The 21,056-nt window shown below is 45.6% G+C and overlaps 1 protein-coding gene and 1 long non-coding RNA gene across 2 annotated transcripts; both read right to left on the bottom strand.

The window, feature by feature from the left end:
* Positions 1–55: 55 nt before the first annotated feature.
* TMEM9B (TMEM9 domain family member B) lies at positions 56–8,566 on the bottom strand. Its single transcript, XM_030273823.4, has 5 exons — positions 8,371–8,566; positions 6,603–6,694; positions 4,810–4,918; positions 3,796–3,930; positions 56–1,199 (listed from the first exon to the last, which is right to left on the bottom strand). The coding sequence occupies exons 1-5, from the start codon at positions 8,446–8,448 to the stop codon at positions 1,044–1,046; spliced, it is 570 nt and encodes a 189-aa protein (XP_030129683.1). The 5' UTR covers positions 8,449–8,566; the 3' UTR covers positions 56–1,043.
* A 642-nt stretch (positions 8,567–9,208) lies between these two features.
* On the bottom strand, positions 9,209–20,488 carry LOC115495468 (uncharacterized). Its single transcript, XR_012056612.1, has 3 exons — positions 19,912–20,488; positions 12,519–12,685; positions 9,209–10,730 (listed from the first exon to the last, which is right to left on the bottom strand). It is a non-coding gene; the product is annotated as an uncharacterized lncRNA (long non-coding RNA).
* Between the last annotated feature and the right edge of the window lie 568 nt (positions 20,489–21,056).

Below are 21,056 nucleotides of genomic sequence, written 5' to 3'. Positions count from 1 at the left end.
GAATTTACATGCAGCATAATGAGGGAGAAAAATGATGACAAACTGATAATGCAGATCCATTTTTCAAAAATCAGTTTTATCTTTAATTGTTACATTCCAAAGGGGATATATGAAAGTTAGTCATCCAGCAACTGTATAACCTCTGAAGAGAGATGAATACAGAGTCACAGATAAAAAAATACACCTAACTCCCAAGATGACAGGTGCTAGAGAAAGTATGTGCCTTACACCATCAATCCAGACAAATGCAGAAAGATTTTTATAATAAATATTTCATCATATGCTAACTCCTGAGACTTTACCCATGAAAAGAGAGGGAAAGATTTTATAAGAGCTATCATACACCTACAATATACTAAGCTGTTAAAGCAAAATAGAACAAAATCTCAACACTGTCTTGAATGTGCACTGCATTCGAATTTATCTACATCACAGTACTTGAAATATGCAGCTCCAGGAGCCAGTGTCCACTTAAGTCTGCAGACATCACTTGCCATACAAGCATCTTGAAAGTACGAGTGCAAGGAACCAAATGAACACAGCCAGCAGGGTTTCATTCTCTGAGACCAAAACTACACTGCAAGACTTTGATTTCCAGTACCTAGCATCAATCAGCAGAAAATCCAAGTATATTTACAAAAGGTCTTTACATAAAGTGATTAGTGAGTTGTAAGTTATTACTGTGTTCCCAGGTACTTTTTAACCACATAAATAGGAGAGAGAAATATATAGTTAAAAACCACCATAAAGTCACAACTGTAAATAATGTACCACAGTGGCAACCCAAGGTATCATAGGGTTTGTTTTCTTTTCAGTTTAGTTAGTAAAAGCCACTTGAAAACATAAAGATTTAAGCTTTTGGTTAACTAATCTGTTTAAACTCCTCCCACTCCAATACATCCCTTCAAAGTTCAAACACTTCTTTAATTCATTTTTTTTTTAAATCAACAACAAATCATTCAAGAAAACTCTTCTGAATTGGCAGGATCAGGAAGACTTCTGTCAGCTCTTTCCACTAGTCCACCTCCCTGGAGTTCCTTCCCTTAGCTCAGCACAACGTGCCGGTCGAAGACAGACTTGCGCTGCTCCTGCACCTGGAGCTTCCAGCGCTGCTGGGCGTACTCCACCTTGTTGAGCACGTTGGCGCGGCTCCGCGAGCGGGCCAGCACGTCGTGCGCGTTGGCGAAGGGCTGGTGGTCCTGCAAGGCAAAAAGCCCCCGTTACTCCTCACCAGGTCCAGCTCCACGCCTGCTCTGTCATTACATTCCTACATTTGTGGGTGCTCTAGGGTTTCGTCTTCCTCTAAGGTAAATGAGATGTTCCAACAAGTGGTCAGTAACAATGACCAAGCAAGTTTTTGAAATGTTGGAACTGTACTTCAATTTCTCACGGACAGGACCTCCCAGACACTTCCCCAAATAGACCACACTTCATTGTACTGTCAATTACCTGCTGCCAGGTAAGCTGCAGGATCACAGCACTCTTGCATCCATTTGCAGCCCAGAGCAGACCCAGGCACCCCCGTGACTGTGGCGAATGCACTTCACAACTGAATTAGGGTCAGGTCCCTGCCAGCTCCTGGCCATGTCCTGCCAGGCAGTTCAGGATGTCCACACACAGCTTCTATATCAAATCAACACACTCTGATGTTTACCAAACTAAGCCTATTGTGCTGAGCTGTCTGAAAGCACAGTGTCAATACAGCTGTTTAAGTGACAGAGCTCAACAAGAACTGAGTGCTTGTTTAACATTTACTCTCTCTGTTTTCTAACAGTACCTGCAAGGCTTTATTTTCTGCTAGCAAATATAGCCAAGTTATAAACAGTAAGCATCGGAACTGAACTTCTCATTTGGCTATTAAACTGTTCAGACAAAGTCATGCTGCTAAAGCTACATCAGAAAGCATCATATATACAATGCATAATGAAAAATATCATCATTATGTCCTATATTAAATAACTGTCTTTTTGTATCCCTACATTTCACATTCTTTTTTTTTTTCCAGAACACTTTTGAAGACTTTTACATTAATGGATACTTTATTTGTGATATGACTGTGCAGAGCAGCTCAAAGACAACTGTAAGCTGTACATAGGTTAAAATTAATGATACCTATTGAAATGATTGCTTTAAGTCCCAAAGACACAATGAGCATTAAAAAAATATTCCCATAGAGAATAACAGACAATCCCTGATCAAAAGAGCTATCACCTCACCATAGAAAGTTATATAATTGGATATACCTAGAATCAGCATTTAACAGGAGACAGGTCACTTCATTCAGAGGGAAAAAAAAAATCATAATAGCAACACATGGTTTGCTACTGTAAAACACACGGTGGGAGAACACAGGACAGTCTAAATGCTACTGGCCTTCCTGACAAACAAGATTCTCAGCCCCAAGGCCAGATACTGTCAATTTCTATGTAGACAGTAAGGGGGGAAAGCGTTTAAGAGGAAAGAGGACTAAGGAAGTGGCTTATTTCATCAGCTGACACTGTCATCAATCGGCAACAAGAAAGAGTGAACACACTGCCTTGAAATTCAGCCATAAAATCCAGGGACATGGTATTTTTGAAGTGTGACAAGAATATCTCAAGAACTTGCAAGAGGGAAGGCAAGAATAGGGATAATTCATAAGGGACCTTAAATTATGTTATGTTCACAGAACAGCTACAACAAAACATAACACTGGTTAAGATGGACCCAGACTTTGAGGTAAATTTATTCCACAGTTAACCTGATCTCTGCCATGGGACTTATTTCACTTCTTCCACATGCAATCAAAAGACTATCTCACATTTGGAGGCATTAAGATAATTTATCTAAGCTATAAATTTGTCTGAGATAGGGCATACAGCACATGCTCACTTAATTCAAGCGGGAGCTGCTGAATTTGCTATAAGAATGCACATGGAGGAAGAGTCATTCAAGTATTTCCCTTCAAAAAACAAACATAAAATATCAACACTCAACTCAAAATCCTCCTAGAGGATGCTGGGAAAACCTCACGTTGCCAGTACAAAGACAGTTGAAACATGTCTGCATGTAGGGAAGTTCAGAAAGAGTGGGACAATCATGAGCCATCTACTTAAAAGCTGTTTCTGTTTGCTAAGGGGATAATCAAGTATTCCAAGTTTAGCATTTTCCTAGATAATAGCTTTTATCAGCTATGCTTTATGTACCCTGATTTCACAACCAGAATATGTGATTGTTACCCAGTGCTAGAGACTGGAAAGGCCAGTAATGACAGGAAGCCATGTCACTACTGTTCCCTAAAAAAGCTCTTCTGACCTGCTGGAATATACTGTCACATTTCTGGCCATAATACTAAGAAATTATTTCATCATCCATTACTATTCTGCTTCATTATAGCAATTTCTTTTTGAAGTTTTAGCATTAAGAAACTCAAACTGGAATAAGACAAGATGCAACCCCCATACTTTATTTTTGTAGAACTAAGCAGTTCCCATAAAATGATCACTGGCAAGACTGGATCATTAAATCTTAAAAACCTGTACTCCTGTATATTCTTCCATGTCTACACTGTTTCTTCTCTGTGAAAACAATCTGTGCCTAGAGCTGACACAACCGAAGCAGCTCTCACTGCTTTCCAGCCCAGTGAAAAATTAAAGAGTGGCTTCACAGAAGTCATCACACACCTTTCTTTTCCTCTCCCAGCAGGGAAAGCATTTACACTGCCTGGCAAAAAAAAGCTGCTCCCTCCAAATAGTTATTAACCAACCATCCCAATCTTCATGCTAACCAAGTGCACAAAGACTCTAGTGAACTCACCCCAATGTCTTCATCACTTTGTATGAGCTGTGAATGTCCAAGGAGACGCCTCTTCAGGATGGGCTCCACCAGGGTGAGGTACACCATGTACAGAAGAAGCAGGCCCAAAATGGACAGGTATATGATGATTGTCACCTACATAATGCAAGCACAGTTTATGCCAAGATTGTGACATTTCCCCCCAGTCTCACAACAGGCAGCAAGGACCTAAAGATGAGTACAGACAAAGTTTGATCTTTGGTATTGTCACCAGGTAATTTAAAACCCAGAAACAAAGGAAAAGTAACAAACTACAATATAGTATTAAAAGGGTTAGGGCAGCTTGAAACAGTGAGACCTTGCAAAGAATCTTAGGCTATGCCTCTTTAAACAATTCAGAGTTATAACTCTCACTTCACCAAGACATCTGTCCAGCTTGGCCATTAAACAAGTGACAAAGCTGGGGCATCCCCCACTGATCTCCCATGGTCTAGCACAGATCCGAATTCAGTCACAAAGCAAAACAAACCACCAAACTTTTAAAATCCCAAAATAAAGTAGTCTGTGTTGTCAAAAACTAAAAGACATTCTGCAGACTATTCACAGCAGTTCAGGCCTCAATGGCTCCAATGGGACAAGAATGTGAAGAGCACAGACAACATCTGCTAGAACAAACATGGATAGAGAAAATTTATAGTAAGAAAATAAGGCAGCTGTGTAATGAGAGGCCCTCTGAAATAATAAGGAAAACAAAGCCCAAAGTTTGACAAAATGTCTTAGAACACTCAGAATTTCAGCAAGGTGTAAAGTCTGATCTCAAAAGTGGAGATCTTCAATAAACAGTCTCAGGTTCACTTCTTCAGCTAAAGTTTGATGCTACTGTTACTGCTCAAGACTGACTACTACAAAAAAATTACCTTTTAAGCTGCCTTAGAACAGTTTTCCCTTAAAAATAGCATTTCTCTAAAAGACAATAGACATACTTAGTAAACAGCTGAAGTCTTTGATATATGCCAACAGAATTACACTGCTTACCTTAATTGTGACTGAGCTTCTCTCCTCATATTTGCACTCACAACGTAAACAATAAGCTTCTACATCAGGTCCAGGGACAGGCATAGGCTCCACCACATGGAGACAATCACTGAGGAAACACAGAAACTGCCCAGTCAGTTTTGAGCTGGCTTTAGCTGAGCTGTTCCACTCTGCTGCAGGAGCTGAGAAGCTCAGCTTGCTTAAGTTCAGTTGTTCCATACTGCAGGTACAAATAAATCACTACGCCACAGTTATGTCACTTAAACGAGAAATTCAGCTGCTGCCAAGCTGCTAAACAAGTTTTAAGATCTTTCTAACTCGATACAATGTCTTAATTTTTCAGAGGAAGTATTAAAGCTGTTAGCAGAACAAGTCCAAGGATATGCATCATTTGACACAGACATCATGGATAAAAGTAAATTTCAGCTACTAATTCCCCTTCTTTATTCATTCAGAAGAGCTTATTTCATCCTTTCACTGTCTGAAGGGAGATTAGCCTCTCTTTGACATTCATGAACTGAATTTCTTTTATCTTGTCATCACAAGGTACAGACATGGGGGGAAAAAAAAGGAAATCAGATGGGTTGTTTCTCTAAGCAGCAAGACAGTGAATAAAAAGCATTCAGCTTTCAGCAAAAGCATTTGACTTAAAAGATCACCAAACATAAGTCAGTCCTCTGTGGAAAAGTGTGGTTGACAATATTATGGGAACTCTTTAGCTCAGCATTAACACTCAGCTACCATGAGACAACTGCTTCCAACAACAACTTACATAATGTTGGTCTTTCTGCTGACTCAGGCTGTAATTCAGAGTTCAGACCCTCAGGATCCCTGCAGAGCACTGACAGAACCAGAATCCTTTCTGGTTTCACCTTTCTCCTGGTTACCTCAGTGCTGGCACAGCCAAGCAACAGGTACTGAAACACAAGGCCTGAAGTGACAGCAGCAGCCTGGGTCTCAACACTTCACTGGGCTAAATTACAGAGCTGCAAACACTCAGCCAGGCACCAGCTCATCTTCTGTCTTCTTGGTTCTTCTTCTTCATAGCTGCAACTGCTGAGTGCCACCTCACAGCCTCTGGAGAGGAGTGGAGGGTTTATTTGTCTCATTTATGTGAAAGCAGAGCTACATTTTCCTCTGTGGAAGAATGCAGCAGTCAAGCTACAAAAATCAAAAATAAATGCCAAGTACAATCTGTGCAAATGCTGTTCCTAAGACTGAAAGTTTGTAGCAATACACTGCCCAAGTACTGCAGAAATCTTGTATGTTGGTTAAGTACAGTAGTAAAGTCTCTTACTGAGAAGAGAAGAAATATTAATATCACCATTTTTTCTTCTCCAAGTTGCTAGAAAGGGCAAAATACATTGCAACCTCACAAAACTCCAGAAACAACAGTTCCTAAATAATGGGATGGTTTTCAAGAGTAGAGGAAGCAAGGAAAATACTCCCAAGCCCCAGTTCCAGGTTTGTGTCCCCTTGCTTTACACCATTTCAAGGTCACTGGATTCAAAACACATCACTTTCTTCCCTTCTACTACTTCCAAGTCTAAAAAAACAACTAAACATGAAGCAAGCAAACCAAAACAGAAGACAGGGCAAAACCTACAGGGTTTAAGCCTTGTCCCCTGCTAGAGCTGAATTCTGGAGTACTTCTGAAGGAAAAGCTCCAGTAAGTTATGGAAATGCTCTGCTTTGTCCTGGCAGCACCACAGGAGATCCACACATAATCACCACAGAACAGGGCTTTAACCAGTAAGATTTAAGATCATTTTTTATCTGCCACACACACTCACCAGTCTTTCTGTGAAACATTTTTGTTGTAAATATGGCCTGAGTGGTCCTTGTAGGGAGGACAGATGCATTTACACCGGACATCCTCAGAGTTCTAAAAATGAAGCAAACAGCATGCTTAGAACAAATTATCTTATTATGTAATTTATATTATCAGGGTACAGAAGGCATTCTTCACATAAGACTTGAACTACTTAACACAAATCACTTGAAAGTATTTTTGAACACTCTTACTCAGGACTTCCTATAAGTTTAAGAACAACCCTTCAGAATTACTAAGCGAGCAGAGCAATTTGTTGAGTAACACTACTGTCTGAGATAAAAACACATTCTTGAGAGGAAAAAAAAAGGAGTTTAAGCTCATTCCTCTTTCCAAGAAAAACCACACATGTAGAAATTGCTGATGTCGATTACTCAACTATTCAGCTTATGACGACAGCTTCCTGTCATATACAGTGATGAACTTAAAAGGAATGAAAGAATACTAAGCTTATTTTAGCAAACAATAAGAGACAAAGGATAAACGTGGCTTATCTAAAGTTCAAGGCAATTTCTAGTGGCATTACAAAACAATGTGTGAACAAGTATTGGCAATGAACTCCTACACTGAGCAGCCAAGTCAGAGTAACACCAAGTGAGCACAGGTCAGTTGGAAAACCCTGACTGCTCTAGCACAGAATCACAGAAAGCTTTGGGTTGGAAGGGATCATCCAGTTTCCACTCTACTGCCATAGGAAGGGACAGCTTCCACTAGACCAGGCTGCTCAAAGCCCTGTCCAAGCCAGCCTGGAACACTGCCAGGGTCAGGGCATCCACAGCTTCTCTGGGCAGCCTGTGCCAGTGCCTCACCACCCTCACAGAGAAGGTTTTCTTCCTGACACCCAACCTAACCCTACCTTCTTTCAGTGTAAAACTTTGTCCTGACATCACATGCCCATGCAATCAGTTCTTCTCCATCTCTCTTACAGATTTCAGGTACTGCAATTAGGCCACCTCTTCTCCAGCCTAAACAATCCCAATTCCCTCAGCCTGTCCTCACAGGAGAGGTGCTGCAGCCCTGTGATCCCTTCCACGGCCTCCTCTGGCCTGGCTCCAGCAGTTCCGTGTCCCTGCTGTGCTGGGACCAGGGCTGGGTGCAGCAGGACAGGGGGGTCTCGGGGGAGCAGCAGAAACCCCCCCTGTACCACACCCTGCCCCACAGCGCTTCTGCTCTGCCGCAGAGGAGTCAAACCGCTGATCACCATCAACAGGGAGAAAATGAGAAAACCCAGGCGTGTTTGGGGAGAACTCCAAGGCGGGTGCTCTGAGTAGAAGGCGCGGTGTTCTCTGCCCGCCCCAGAGCACGGCGGTGGCAGCCGCACACACTGAGGCAGGCCAGGAGCGGGGCTGAGCCGGGCAGCAACCGGAGCAGCGGCGGGCCCGGGCTCAGCCCCACCCAGCCCGGGAACAGCTCCGTCTCCACTCGCAGTTTCGTCTGCCGGTGTCCGGGGGCACCGCGGCAAAGCGACATCCACGGCCGCGAGCCCGCGATCTTACGGGGAGCGCAGGAACCGGGGCTGGCGCCGAGGCCGCACCTGCGGCCCCGATCCTCCGCCCAGCGGGGCAGGGCAGCGCCCGCACGAAACCACCGGCTCCGGCCTTCCCCTACAGCCGCCCGGGGCAGCAGCGGGGCCGGGAAGGCGGAACCACCCGCGGAAACTGAGCGCCCGGCGCGGGTGGCGGACGGAGGGAGGGCCCGGTACCGGCAGCACCACCGTGACCCACGCTCACCTTGGCCTCGGCGCCCAGCCCCGCCAGTGCGGCCAGCAGCAGTAGCAGCGGGCAGAGGCGCGCCCCGCGGGCTGCCATGTCGGGCCCCGGCGCTCTGTGGCCGCTTTACCGCCGCCCGTGGCCGCCGCGCCGCCGCCGGGCCCCCGCCGCCATCACTTCCGCCTGCGCCGCCATCACGTGCGGCGCCGTCCGCTCGGGGCCGCGTCCCCGCGGGAACAGCCGCGCTGCACGATGGTTCCGGGTGCGGGCCGGCCGGCAGGAAAATGTTCCTGGGGTCGTGGGATCGCAGGGATGGAAGAGACTGCCAATGTCACCCATGCCAACCACTCAACCGTATCACCCAGCGCCAGCTCCAGAAACCCCTTGGACATCTCTAGGGATGATGACTCCACCACCTCCCTGGGCAATATATTCCAATGCCTGACCGTGCAGAAAGAATTTGTTCTGGTATGTCATCTGAATATCCCCTGGCCCTGCTTGAGGGCATTTCTTTGAGTCCTCTCACTGCAGGCACGGCAGAGGAGACCAGGTCTCACCTCACTGCAGCCTCCTTCCAGGTGTAGAGTGATGGGGTCTCCGCTGAGCCTCCTTTTCTCCAGGCTAAACAAACCCGGCTCCCTCAGCGCTCCTCGCCAGACACATTCCCGAGGCCTTCAGGAGCCTTGTTACCCTTCTCTGGACACATTTTAGTATCGACATGTCCTTTCTTAAAGAGAGGTGGGGCTGACTAACCTGTGGTTCCCCAATCTTGACCCTATTGGAATCAGTTTATTCCAAGAAATTATTATTAGTACCACTCTAAACGCAGTGTGTGAGCAGCATATAATTCAGTTTTTACACATCTGGACACACGATTTTATAAATCTTCATGCGTGATAGACAGCTGTTTCTCTGGAAATCCAGCAATGTTCTTCATTTGTCATGTAATTAAGTATTTCCACCCAAGAGCTGTGATCACCCCCTTGCAGAGGGCAGCCAGCCCTGGTGAGAAGCAGCATTTCCAGCTGTGGCCCCCAAGAGCTGACAGATGAAGCCATCTATGAATCTCCCTCCTTGTGCAGAGACCCCAAACCCAGCTGGCACTGTCAGGGCTGGACCCAGCTTGTCCCTGGCACTGCTGAATAAGGGTTTGAGCCCAGTCTGGGAAACAGCTGGGGCCCATCTCAGCCCTCCTGACAGCTCCACAGAGGAACAGCAGGCAGTGGGACTCAGCCTATTTATTCCTTCTCCTCCTTCCCATACCTTCTGTCTTCCTTGCAGCCATTCCTGTAGCAGAAAGGAGCCTACAGGATGAGTGGAGAAGGATTCTTTACAGGAGCAGTGACAGGACAAGGGGAATGGCTTCAGACTGAGAGTAGGTTTAGGTGGCATATTAGGGAGAAATTTTTTACTGTGAAGGTGTTGAGAGGCTGGCACAGATTTTTCAGAGAAGCTGTGGATGTCTCATCCCTGGCACTGTTCAAGGCCAGGTTGTCTGGAGCTCTGAGCAGCCTGGTCTGGTGGAAGTCGTCCCTTCCCATGGCAGTGGGGTTGGAACTAGGAGGGTCTTTAAGGTTCCTTCCAACCAAAACCATTCTACAATTCCCTGGTTCTCTGTCTAAACTCCCAAGTAGCAAAACTGCTTGTGGTCCAAAGCTGCTCTGTTTGCCCTCTCCCTCTCCCCAGCCCCCACTTGGTGGCTGTAATTTCATAATCCTTAAATTTAGTAGACTTTTCAGCGCTGCTCTTCACTGCCTCCTAATACAATAGGTTGTGTAATACCAGCAGTGCATCAGACAGCTCAGGAAAGGAGCTGGAGTTACTATGGAAACACAAAACACCTTTCTTTAAAATTCAGGGGAAATTGCCAGCAGACTCTAATGAGCGTACATCAGGTTCCAGCCTTAGCCAAACAATTTGTCTATTTAATGGCTGTATCTGCAAGGGAAGTGTTTTGAAGCACGAAGGTGGCTCTGTGTCTTCCCCACCACCCACAGCCATAGTCTACAATGGGCAGATTGACTGCTGAGCTGAAAAACATGCTGAATCTTTAGAAAAACACAGATCACGTTTTGAGCTGAAGTAAACAATATGCAGTTTCAGAGGCATCACTGCCTTTGGAAGAGTTTGGTGTAGGAAAAGAGAGCCTGATAAACTAACTTTTTTTTTTACCCATTCAGAGAGTTCTGATACACACATAATAAATGTGCTTTTATGTAGGTGGCTGGAACAGCCTTTGGGACCTTCAAGCCCAGTCTTGGAGCTTCCTCAAAGCCAGGAACACAAAAAAAAAGAAATGAAATAGGATCTTGTGGGCCACAGGCTTTTGGTGCTGCAGGAGCTAAAGGTTACTTATTCCAGAAGATGAGTCCATTCTTCCCCTATAAAACAATAATATGCGATTAGGTAAGCAAAGCTCCTGAAAGAATTATTAAGAAAAGAACACTAGGAGTTTCTTTCTTAACATTTAGATATTTTCAGGTTTGTTTCAATTCATTTTTTAAATGTATATGTCAGCAGACCAGTATCAGAAGCAATACTGTTAAACTACAGTTTTAAAAAGGGGGAGAGACAGCTAAAAAATTTATAAAAATTTGATTTTAAGGAAATTATTAAATTATTGTCGTGACTATAATTGCTTTTCAGTTTGCTAATCTTCCAGAAGGGCTGAAGATGTGTTTCATCTTCAAGAGAGCTCTCACTGGATTATCAGAGTACAAGCTTCAGTGGCAGCAGGCAGTGGCAGCAGTTCCCTGGCTCCTTACTGGACCAATCCTCTTCAACTTAATGGAGCTGAGCTCTCTCATTCAGTTTGCTTTTTAAAAACAACATACACACTGCTTTAATAACAAGATTTGTTTGAGGTTTGTAGCTCTACCCTATCCTCTCTAAGCTAAACCTTGCACTTTGCTGTCAGTGTGCTGTGTCGAGTTGCAGGTTTGACAGTTTTGTACTTGCTCCCATGTTTGTCTCCGTTAGCAATACTCACACACCCCCAAGAGCTGCTGGCAGTGTCTTTGGTCATTCAAAGGCTCTGCTTCTGGGGCTCTGGGGAGGAGGCAGCCCTGCTTCCCCCAGCCATGGAGGTGCATCCTCCTGAACTACTGGGGCACAGCCTGAGCCAGGCTTTTGGAAGCAAGAACCGACAACAAAGGCACAGCACAGGCTGTGTGGATCTCTAAGCAGGAGAGCTGCTCCAGGGCCACATCTTTCCTTCTCAGTCATCTTACAAAAGCAGCTTATCAAGAGCTCTATATTTCCAGGCAGTGTATGTGCAGAGTGAGCTCCTGCATTCCCTTCCCTGTTGCAGAAGCCTCCCCAAAGCCACACAGTCTCTGTAGCCAGCAGGGCACTCAGCTGTGCCTCTGCTCCTCCTGACTGTGCTGCGCTGATTCACATGTGAATGTGAGTATTTTAAAAGTGCTCTCTGCAAAGTTCCTTGATGCTCTGTGGTAACTACACTGGACTCTGCTATGTTGTGTCAAATAATTGGCAGCTGGGGTCTGGGACACATCCTGCACCGTTCGGATTTTCTGGAGCCATCCGACCAGGCATGGCCACAGGACCCTGCTCACAAACACCAGCCCTTTTCCCTGTGAAACAAAGCTCACCACTCCAGGTTCCTGGTGTCAGTTTGCAGGATGTGCTTGAGACTGTCAGGGCACCCCGAGTTCGAGGTTGCTAGGTAGGGCTGCTCCACATACTGCAGCTGAACTCTCGTGGGGTGGATATTCCTCAGGACAGGTAGGGATAGATGCTATTTACCATCATTTCAGTCATCCACATTATGATTATTTTTACTAATGCAAATTACCATCTTTTTATGTCATTTCAGCCTATTCACATTCAGAACTTGCCTGCTTCCCTTTGTTTTCCCAGCTGAGAAAATCTTTTCATTATCAACAATGATACAAAAAAAAAATCTGAGGGGATTATGTAAATAAGTGATTGAATCAGCACTTCTGCACTTATCGCCAACATGAAAGTGTTGTGACATTTGCACAGAAGAAAAACAAAGTAAATACAGATTTTTTTTTTTTGTCTATTCTCTATGTTCAGTTAAAAATTTAAAATTATGGCAGCACTTGTCACAGCAGCCTTTACTTAGCAAAGAAACATAGGAAGAGATTAATTACAATGTCAATTCTCTAGGCTAATGAGAAATTCACCTTTCAGCAGATTGGTCATCAGCATCCATCTGAAGAAGTACTGTCTCTAGTATTGCATCCCTTCAAACAAACAGCACAGTTTTGTCTCACAGAATTCTGTTTGGGGCCAAAACCCCAGTGGTTCAGTTCTGGTCTAGCTGCTATTCCGGCCTCGTGGTCTTTGATCTCTGGAGAAAACAAGAGAAATCAATGCCAGTGGGCTGGACGGGGTACAAGGTTTACAATAAAAGCAAGCTCTCCAAATCTGGTTCATCTCAGGGACCCATTACATTATAGTAATGCAATGTAATGGCTCGTGGCTTCCTTCCATAACCAAGGCATTATTTTGCAATCTGCTGTCAGGAGTTACATAAAGCCTTTCACAGCAGAAATGCATGCATATGGAAAGGGCAGGCTGGGCAAACTGTTTACCTCTGTATTTCTATATTTGTATTGATATTTATGATATGAAGCAAATGGAGGGAAGTGCTGAAAAAGCTGTGCATTTATTTTATCTTTCTGTCTCGGTGAATCCACTCCTGACTTTTCCGCGGGCTGTAAGAGTTCAAGGTCCCTCTGTGCTAATGCAAGGTCAGTCAGAGCTCTCACACACTGCAGCAGCTGAGTCTCCACATCACATACATGGGGAGCATGCCCTGTTCTGTGTGTATTTTTAATTCATGGCATATGTCATGCTCTTATCAGTGCAATTCCTGCTCCATGCCCCTTCCTTCAGCAAAGGACAATGCTGCAAATACAAGGAACAGCAGCTTGTGGGTGAGACAGGGGCTTCAGCTCTTTAACCATGGTCTCTAAGTCCACAACTCTGGCTTCATCCCTTGCAGCACAAAGAACAGCTTCTGCATTTGTTTGTTTCATCCAAAACTTATAAATAGTCTCTACCAGCCCTGATCCAGCAAGACCTCAGATGCCCTGCATGTATTACTCATGGGGGAGACAAGGTCAGTGCCTCTCCACACACTTTGCTGCTCCTTGTTCTACCCCAGAGAGCTTTTGCTAGAGGCACTGAGGCAAACATGCCCAAAAAGGAACCACAGTTTCTTCCTCACACAGAGTAATCCACAAGGATTGCTCTAATACATTCATGCTTCTTGTTTTATGTTCAAAGGGATCAGCACTAGAATAAAGTCACTATGAATCCAGAATGTGCTCTACCCAGTGCCAGCCATTTCATTCCAGGCTTTGCTGCAGCCTGCATGGAAACACCAGAGCCAGGGAGAGAGAGGTTAAAGACAAGGTAAGATTATGTTTATGATACAACTCCAAGCATTTTTGTGGCTAAGTTTATCATTACTTGCCTCAAACTTGTTGCTAAGCAGAGGGGGTTTTCAATGACCTCTGGAAATTGAAAGCAAATTGGGAAGCCCTCCATGCATTGCTCCATTTTCTTCCCTTGCCTGCTATTTTGGTCACTTTTCCAAAGCAAGCCCTGGATGGCTGTGGGCCCCTCATTCACACTTTGTTGTGGATAGGAAATGAGAAGTGTTCACTCAGCACCTTGCTGGCCTGGGTCAGTGGCAGCAGTGCAGTTACTCTGCAGATGCCTGCTTTAATTAGAAGATCTTTTCTTTGCCACCAGACCTGGGCAAAGCAAAATGAAAGCTTGGAGGCAATAAATTGCATTTTGCTCTTTTTTCTGTTAGCATTTTCAGCCTTTGTCAGATCTTTTCTTACATATTGCATTTAATTCTACTTCCACTGGTCTCTGTGGTGCAACATTAACAGCATTCTTTTTCTTTTAGTTACATATTCCTAGCAATTGAAGGAGCAGAAATTTCTGTATTCTTCTTTATCCAGGAAACCATTCACTACCATTGTTTGTCCCTAGCAACCACAGCATCACACAAAGTACTTCTCATAAAGGAAATTCCAACAATTCCACATACACAGACCTGCACAGAGGAAGTAAGCAGCATTCAAAGACAGCATTGTGCAAGGTGAGTCCAACACTTCAGATGACCACAAACACTGACACTATGGCAATACTTTACATTCTGAGCTTGCCCACTATGGTGATGCACTCGCTGACCAAACTCAACCCTTTGTGTGCTGCCACTGACCATTACGGATGCCAGATTCACAGGCAGCTAAAATGTGCGCCAAAGTCTTCCACTCAAATCAGGAGTGACACCACTTTCACACAAAGCGAGATTCTGGCCCTTGCGGTTCATTCAGGTCCAATCTGTGCTGAGACAGCCGGAGAGCTCTGCCGGCGCTGCGAAAAGCATCGATTTTGGGAGGAGGATGCAGAGCAGCGAATGCCCTCCTTGCTCTGTTCCCATGACAACACCCTGCAAAGCAGCTCTGCCAGCTTCCCCCTGACTGCCTCATCGCGCCCGACAGCGCGCCCAGGCTCCAGCTTTCAACCCAGATAACGCCTCTTCCTTTAATTACCGAAAGCTTATTCCAAGAAGAAAGATCTGTTTGAAATAGCAAATGGTATTTTGATCGTCAGAGCAGAGGTATTCAGATCTCCAGCGCTCAGATACGGGGAGAATGGCTGAGTTTGGTTTGCCATTCATGCTGCACGCTGCTCCTCGGGAATGCAATCAGGAATGACTTGTGGGCTGGCTCCAGGACTATATTCTTTAATTCCTTGGTGCTGCTTCTCCTTGTGTGCTGATGTGAATTAATATCTAACAGCACTTCAAGTAACTCCTGATTTCATGTAGTAGATGGCAAATAGTTGCTTGGACTAATGCTCTGGACAAAACAATCTGCTTTTCTTCTGCTTTCATGTCCTGCCAGTCTTCCAAATGCTGTGTGTCTCCTGGCATTCCATGAGCAAAGCCTTGAGACTGAACAAACCAGCAGGTCTTCAGGCAAAATGAGCAGGAGCAGATGAGAAATACGGAGCATAAAGACAAGGGCATTGAAGCTGGGTGGAGGAAAGTAGGATAAGTCTTCCTGCCTGCCAGTCCAGTGTAATGCTATAGTGAGGTAGAGGATTATATTCTTTTGGGTTTTTTGGGTTTTTTTTTTTGTTTTGTTTAACATTTTTCCTGTACAGATTCTGAGCTTTTCATATGTAAACCGAGAGCTCAGTGTGTAGCTTTGGCTGTAGCACTCCCAATTGCTCAGTGTTTGCCTCAACGGGTGCATGTTGTCATAGGGCTAGGAGGGAATCAAAATTAGGCTTGATAACCAAAAAATGGCTGAGATCCTTACTAGGACTCACAAAAGGACTCCCCCAGGACTACCCAACTGAGAGGAGCTTGCAGCTGAATGAGGATAAGATTATCTGTCCCCTTTCTGCCACATGAACAGCTCTGTGACAGTGAAGTTTTCTGTCCTGGCATGGCCATGGCCTTGCCCAGGACAGGTTTTGTGAGGTGTGAGTGACAGGAGCTCCCTGCTGCTGCACCTGAGAATGGTAACAGGCACAGGTGACAGCACATAGCTCATCATGGGCACTTATCTCAACAGCAGCACCTGAACTCATTGGGCCCTGCCTGAAGAGTTTTGCAACACAGCAAAGACTCAGGATAAAATCACTACAAAAGCCAGTTGCCTAGTAGACAGAAAGCATTCTGTGGGCTATTGAGTTTAGGATATTCACTGGAAGGCTGTTCATCCTGCTGCTGGGTGGCCACAACACACATATTTTGGTTTGTTCCATTGTCAGTGTTGTCCAGCCCAAGGATTTCTGTGACCCCAGCATCAGCCTGCACAGTACATTCCACTTAACTCAATTACTGCCTCATTTCTATTCCATTTTATTTGATCTGAGCCTTAAAGACCAAATCACGTGTCCTGCAAATTACACAGTGTCCATCCTTAGCTTGGATGGCTTCAAGCAGGTGCTGAGGAACAATTAGATCACTGTCTGTAGAAGCTGCTCTTTAACTAAGAAAGAAAAGACAACTCTAAATAAGACAGATGCAGAGAGAACTCAAAGCTTGCTCACACTAATAATGAAAATTAATCAAACATCATTAGCAGTCTACAGAGAATTCAGTACATCATGTGCTTCTGAGATGTGCTTCTGGTTGTTCTCTGCCTGACAAGAGCACCCACTTCTCTCGGCTCAAGGGCAGAAAAGAGATTTGCTGCATCAATTAAAAGATTAAAATTTGGGGCCTTCCTCAGAGAGAGTTGGGTGGCTTTCTTTGAAAGCCATTTGGGCCAGCCTGTGGCTTAGTGCTGGTAAGCAGCCAGGATCTCTGGGGAGATCAGTAAGTGCATGCAGGTGATTCTACTAAATGCACAGCCTTGTTTTTCCTGCCATAGAGTTGGACTTACCTGAAGACTTACCTTCATTCTAAGCAGTGCTCCCTGGGAGGCCGCTTCTACACCTAAATGCAGCTGTGATGGGTAAGCAGCATATTCCATGCAAAGGGTTTGTCAGGAGAGCTGGTTACTAAAACCAGTCTCCTAAGGATTATTTTAGCACACAGTTAATTCTACTAAAACCTCGTGTCCTTCCTTTTGCCATCCTGCCTCTCTTTTTCATTGTCCAAGTTGCCCTAATTTTAACTCATCTGCCTCAAAAGCTGGACACTGAGTCCATTCCATTTGTATTGTGTTTAACACACTGGACTCCTGGTTAGAGCTTCTGAGCTGTACAACTGAGGGTTTTATCTGGGACTTGTGTTTGTGTCCTTTGGATCTGGTGGTTTACCCACCATCACCACTTATAGTTTCGTATTGTGGGAATTATAGGGAAGATAAATAACTGACGTTGCTGGTCAAAGATTTGTCCATTCAGGCTTAAAAAATCAAGAGAAAATAATTTAAAAGACTGAGAGAAACTCAAGGTTTCTCTTTGCACATGAGCACATTGTGTAGACCTGCAGCCCTCCCACAAACTAGTCTTAAGGCTGGTGCATGTTATCCCTTCATCCTGTCATGCAGAGTCCTGAGAGCTTCACTCCTGGATCTAGGCCTTGGGGATTCACCCCTGGGACTGACCCACTGGCCTCCCTGCAAGCGTGGCAGTTCACAGAGTCTGGCCTCTGCTGTACTGGTTACCTGTGACCCCCAGGAACAAACAGGACACATTTTTCTCCTGAAGCAATAAGAGGTACATCTAGATCACCTTAACTTGATTTGGGATGGCAGAGAGCGGAAGTGCAGGGTGAGCAGCCGATGTGGGCTCATTGTCATCAGTGCCTTCTAATACAATTTGTGAATGAGAGCATCCTATTAACTCCCTTTGTACAGACTACAGTGATTCATTGTGCTGGAGCTTTCTCCAAGCAGCTTTTCTTCAGCTGCCACTGTGCTCAGATGCTCTTTGGATAGGTACAGGTGAACCCAGTAGGCACTTTCTAGCTGTTAGAACATTGACCTGGACCATAAGAAAGATGTCTCCACTGAGACATGTCCCAGCCCTCACAGCTAAACCTGAGATCTTCACTCTACTCACTACTTCACTGGAAGTCACTGAACAGGAGGTTGGAAGGTGGCTCGTGACCTTAATGTCACAGCTTAAAAAGCAGCATGAGGAAGGAAATGCCAGGCAGAAGTTTTCTTGCAACAAAACGTGGTCTCAGTTGGAGCAAATTTAACCAGGAGAATGTTAAGCTGTAAATGCCAAGTTAATTAGTCCTCATGCATAATTTGTTTTTAAAACTACACTGTCGTCTCCTGAAGGAACAAGAGCCCATTTCCCCTTCTGTTAGCCTTAAAAGTCAATCTGAAAAATGCCACTGAAGTCTAAACCAAGAATCACGATGCTTTCAATAGAGAAGCTCTCTGTGAGTAGGAGCTTAAAATCCACAGAATTCCTCTCTAAGCTTGCCAAACCAGAAGGCTGAACAGCCTTTCCAGGGCACCTCTCACAGCAGACCCACTTCACTGGACTCTCATATGACTGCACTGTTGAGACCCAGTTTCTTTGTTACTCCAGCTCCAAGCCACATTTTGCCCAGTTATGGGTTTTCTACTTCCCCACCAGTGAAAAGGCTAGTGGCAAAGTCCTGAACATTTTCATGTGTCCTGATCACTATTGGCCTGGATAAAACCTGGTTACTGGGCTGCACCTCATTCATCCTGGGCTCTGTCTTCCACTCAGGGATTTTGAAATGGTTTTTTGATTTGTGATATAGGAAAGACCAATGATTAACTCCCAATTACATTTTTGTTTTCAAATTAATAGCCAGTGCCGTCTGGTGTTGCACAGTTTCTCTTTGCCCCTGTTCTCCATGACTCAGTATGTTTTGCATCTGTCAAGTGCCTGATCACTCTCCTGATGTCTCCACGTGATTTTGTTTGTGGAGGAACAGAGGACTGAGATTTACAGCAACACTTTAAAATATATTGGTTTTGTCACTGAGGCCACAGATCTCAATACTGTTCCTTCCCTTACACAGTATTTTTCAATGCTGCCTTTGCCACCATTGCCATCCCAGCTGGCAACACCTGGAAAATTCCATGGCCAGGTGTGCATCCCTGGGTTGCAGGTAACAGAGATACACAGATACAGGTAACAGAGATACTTGACCCTCCTGCCTTCTCCTTAGAGCAGAGAGAGCTTTTGGGTGGCTGGGTCCTGGTCTCCCTCCCCAATCTTCCTGTCAGTCCTCTCTTAGTGCTTCACCCCTTGGTAGGGGCATCTGGCACCGGCTCTCTGCAGCCCCTGCTGCCAGCCAGAGCAGGGGGACAGCGCTGCCCCAGCACGGTCCCTGTGGGTACCAGCACAGGGTCTGTGCCAGCCCCACAGGCAATGGAAGCCCAGAGGCACCTCGAGGTGCTCGGCAGTGCTTTCCTCACCTGCAGCAGCTCCACTGAAGGGAGGTGTAGGGAATGCTGGGCTCCTGGATGGCTTCGATGAATGGAGACGAGAGATCTCTGAAGGCTGCTCTTAGAATATAGGGTTTATTAGGGATGGTGAAAGGTCTTGCTTGGAGCTGCCAGACCCAGCACGCGACAAGGCCTGAGGTGATGGGGGAGGGGAGAGACAAGGGGTAGAGAGGATGCTCTAGGAGAGGGTGGAAGTTCTGAGAGGGGGGAAGATCTAAGAGGGGGGAGTTCCAAGAGATCGTCTGGCCCCCCGGAGACCCCTTATCAGGGGGCTCCAAGGTGGGCTGGAACAAGACTTGGGCCAATGGGGTTACAGACACTTGATGTTTCAGGGGTGGGTTACAGGTGTGGGATGACCCATACATTTTGGGGGTTGAGATGGAACAGTCCATTTGACTTTTGGACCTGTCTGTAGGTAAGGGTATTGTCCAGCCAGAAGGGGGGATTGTTTTCATCCTGGCTGTACTATTGTAAATCTTTTGCCAGGCAATTATATTTATCCATCCTTTCCAAGAGGGAGGAGGTAGTTCCTCCTGGTCTCTGAGAAAGAGAGGTGAGAGGTGCTGAGCAGTAACTCAGTGCTGGCCCTGGCACACCCTGGGAACAGGGGGACACATAAGGGGCTGAAACAGCATTAAGAGCTCCCCACCTTCTGCAGACCCCCACCTGTGTCTGGATGCAGGGCGGGTTTAGGTTTAATGAGCGCGTAACTTTACACCGCCGCTCCTTGAGCGAGCCGAGCCGCTCTCCTGGGCAATCCAACAACCGCGTCTCCCTGCGGGGGCAGCCAGAGCCCCGAGCATCGATCCCACCGCATCCAAAAAGAGGAGAAATTCCCGGCAGCTTTCTTCCCTGCTAGTTCTCCTGCTGCCGTGGCTTCCTGTTATTCCTAAACTGCCGGTATTTTTAGGTTGTCGACTGTCTTCTCACCTACTTTGGGAGTGATGAAATCTCATCCTGGGGAAGTGGTTGCAGCAGCACTCTAGTAACAAAATCATTAAATCAATTGCCCTTGCAGCAAAGCCATCTCTGGTGAAATGTCACTGATACCTGCAGTGTCATCTCCAGAGCCTGCAGCCTCTCGTCAGCCATGTGGTTGCTAACGGAGGAGGAGGAGGAGGAGACCAGCACATGGCTGAGCTACTGCCAGCAGTGCAAAGCCCACAGAAAAGAGAAAAAAGAGGAATCTCAGCTTGGGAAAAGGAGCAGACTTTTAGTTAACCTGATACTCCATCTATTAAGCAGCAGATGATAGAGCAATACAGGCCTCAGCACATGTTTGTCCCACAAAATAAACCCAGCAATATACAGCCTCAAGACTTATGTTTATATAGAAATAAGTCATCAAGTTATTTGCTTCTGAGACATAGGAATTAGGTTTGTTTTCACAACATGTTGAGCATCACTTCATCATCAGTAGTAGAAAAGCCTGTAAAAAGGACCTCTGTGGAGAGCCATTAGATAATAGATTTCCCTGGAGATAACTGAAGAGACAAGCCAGCAGCTCTCATCTAATCAGCTGCTCTGCTGGTGATGAACAAATGATGGTGGATCTCAGCAGGACCCAAAGTGCATGTGAGTGATGGCTGTAGGGCTGCTCCTGGCAATGGCCTCTGACTTTCCACTGCAGAGTGGTCAGCCCAGAAGGAGTTAAGTACTAAATGTGGTAGAAGGAGGTGGAGTTGTGGAGTGACCCCCACTCTGCAGCCCAAGAGTGCTCCTCCTCTGCTGCTGCCTGCCCACATGTCCTCAGGTGCATCACTTGCAATGAGCTACAGACATGAGCTGGGAGCC

Source organism: Taeniopygia guttata, chromosome 5 (assembly GCF_048771995.1).
Source record: "Taeniopygia guttata chromosome 5, bTaeGut7.mat, whole genome shotgun sequence".
Lineage (NCBI taxonomy): Eukaryota > Metazoa > Chordata > Aves > Passeriformes > Estrildidae > Taeniopygia > Taeniopygia guttata.
The sequence above is the reverse complement of the archived record's forward strand: the minus strand, read 5'-3'. Positions and strand labels throughout refer to the sequence as shown.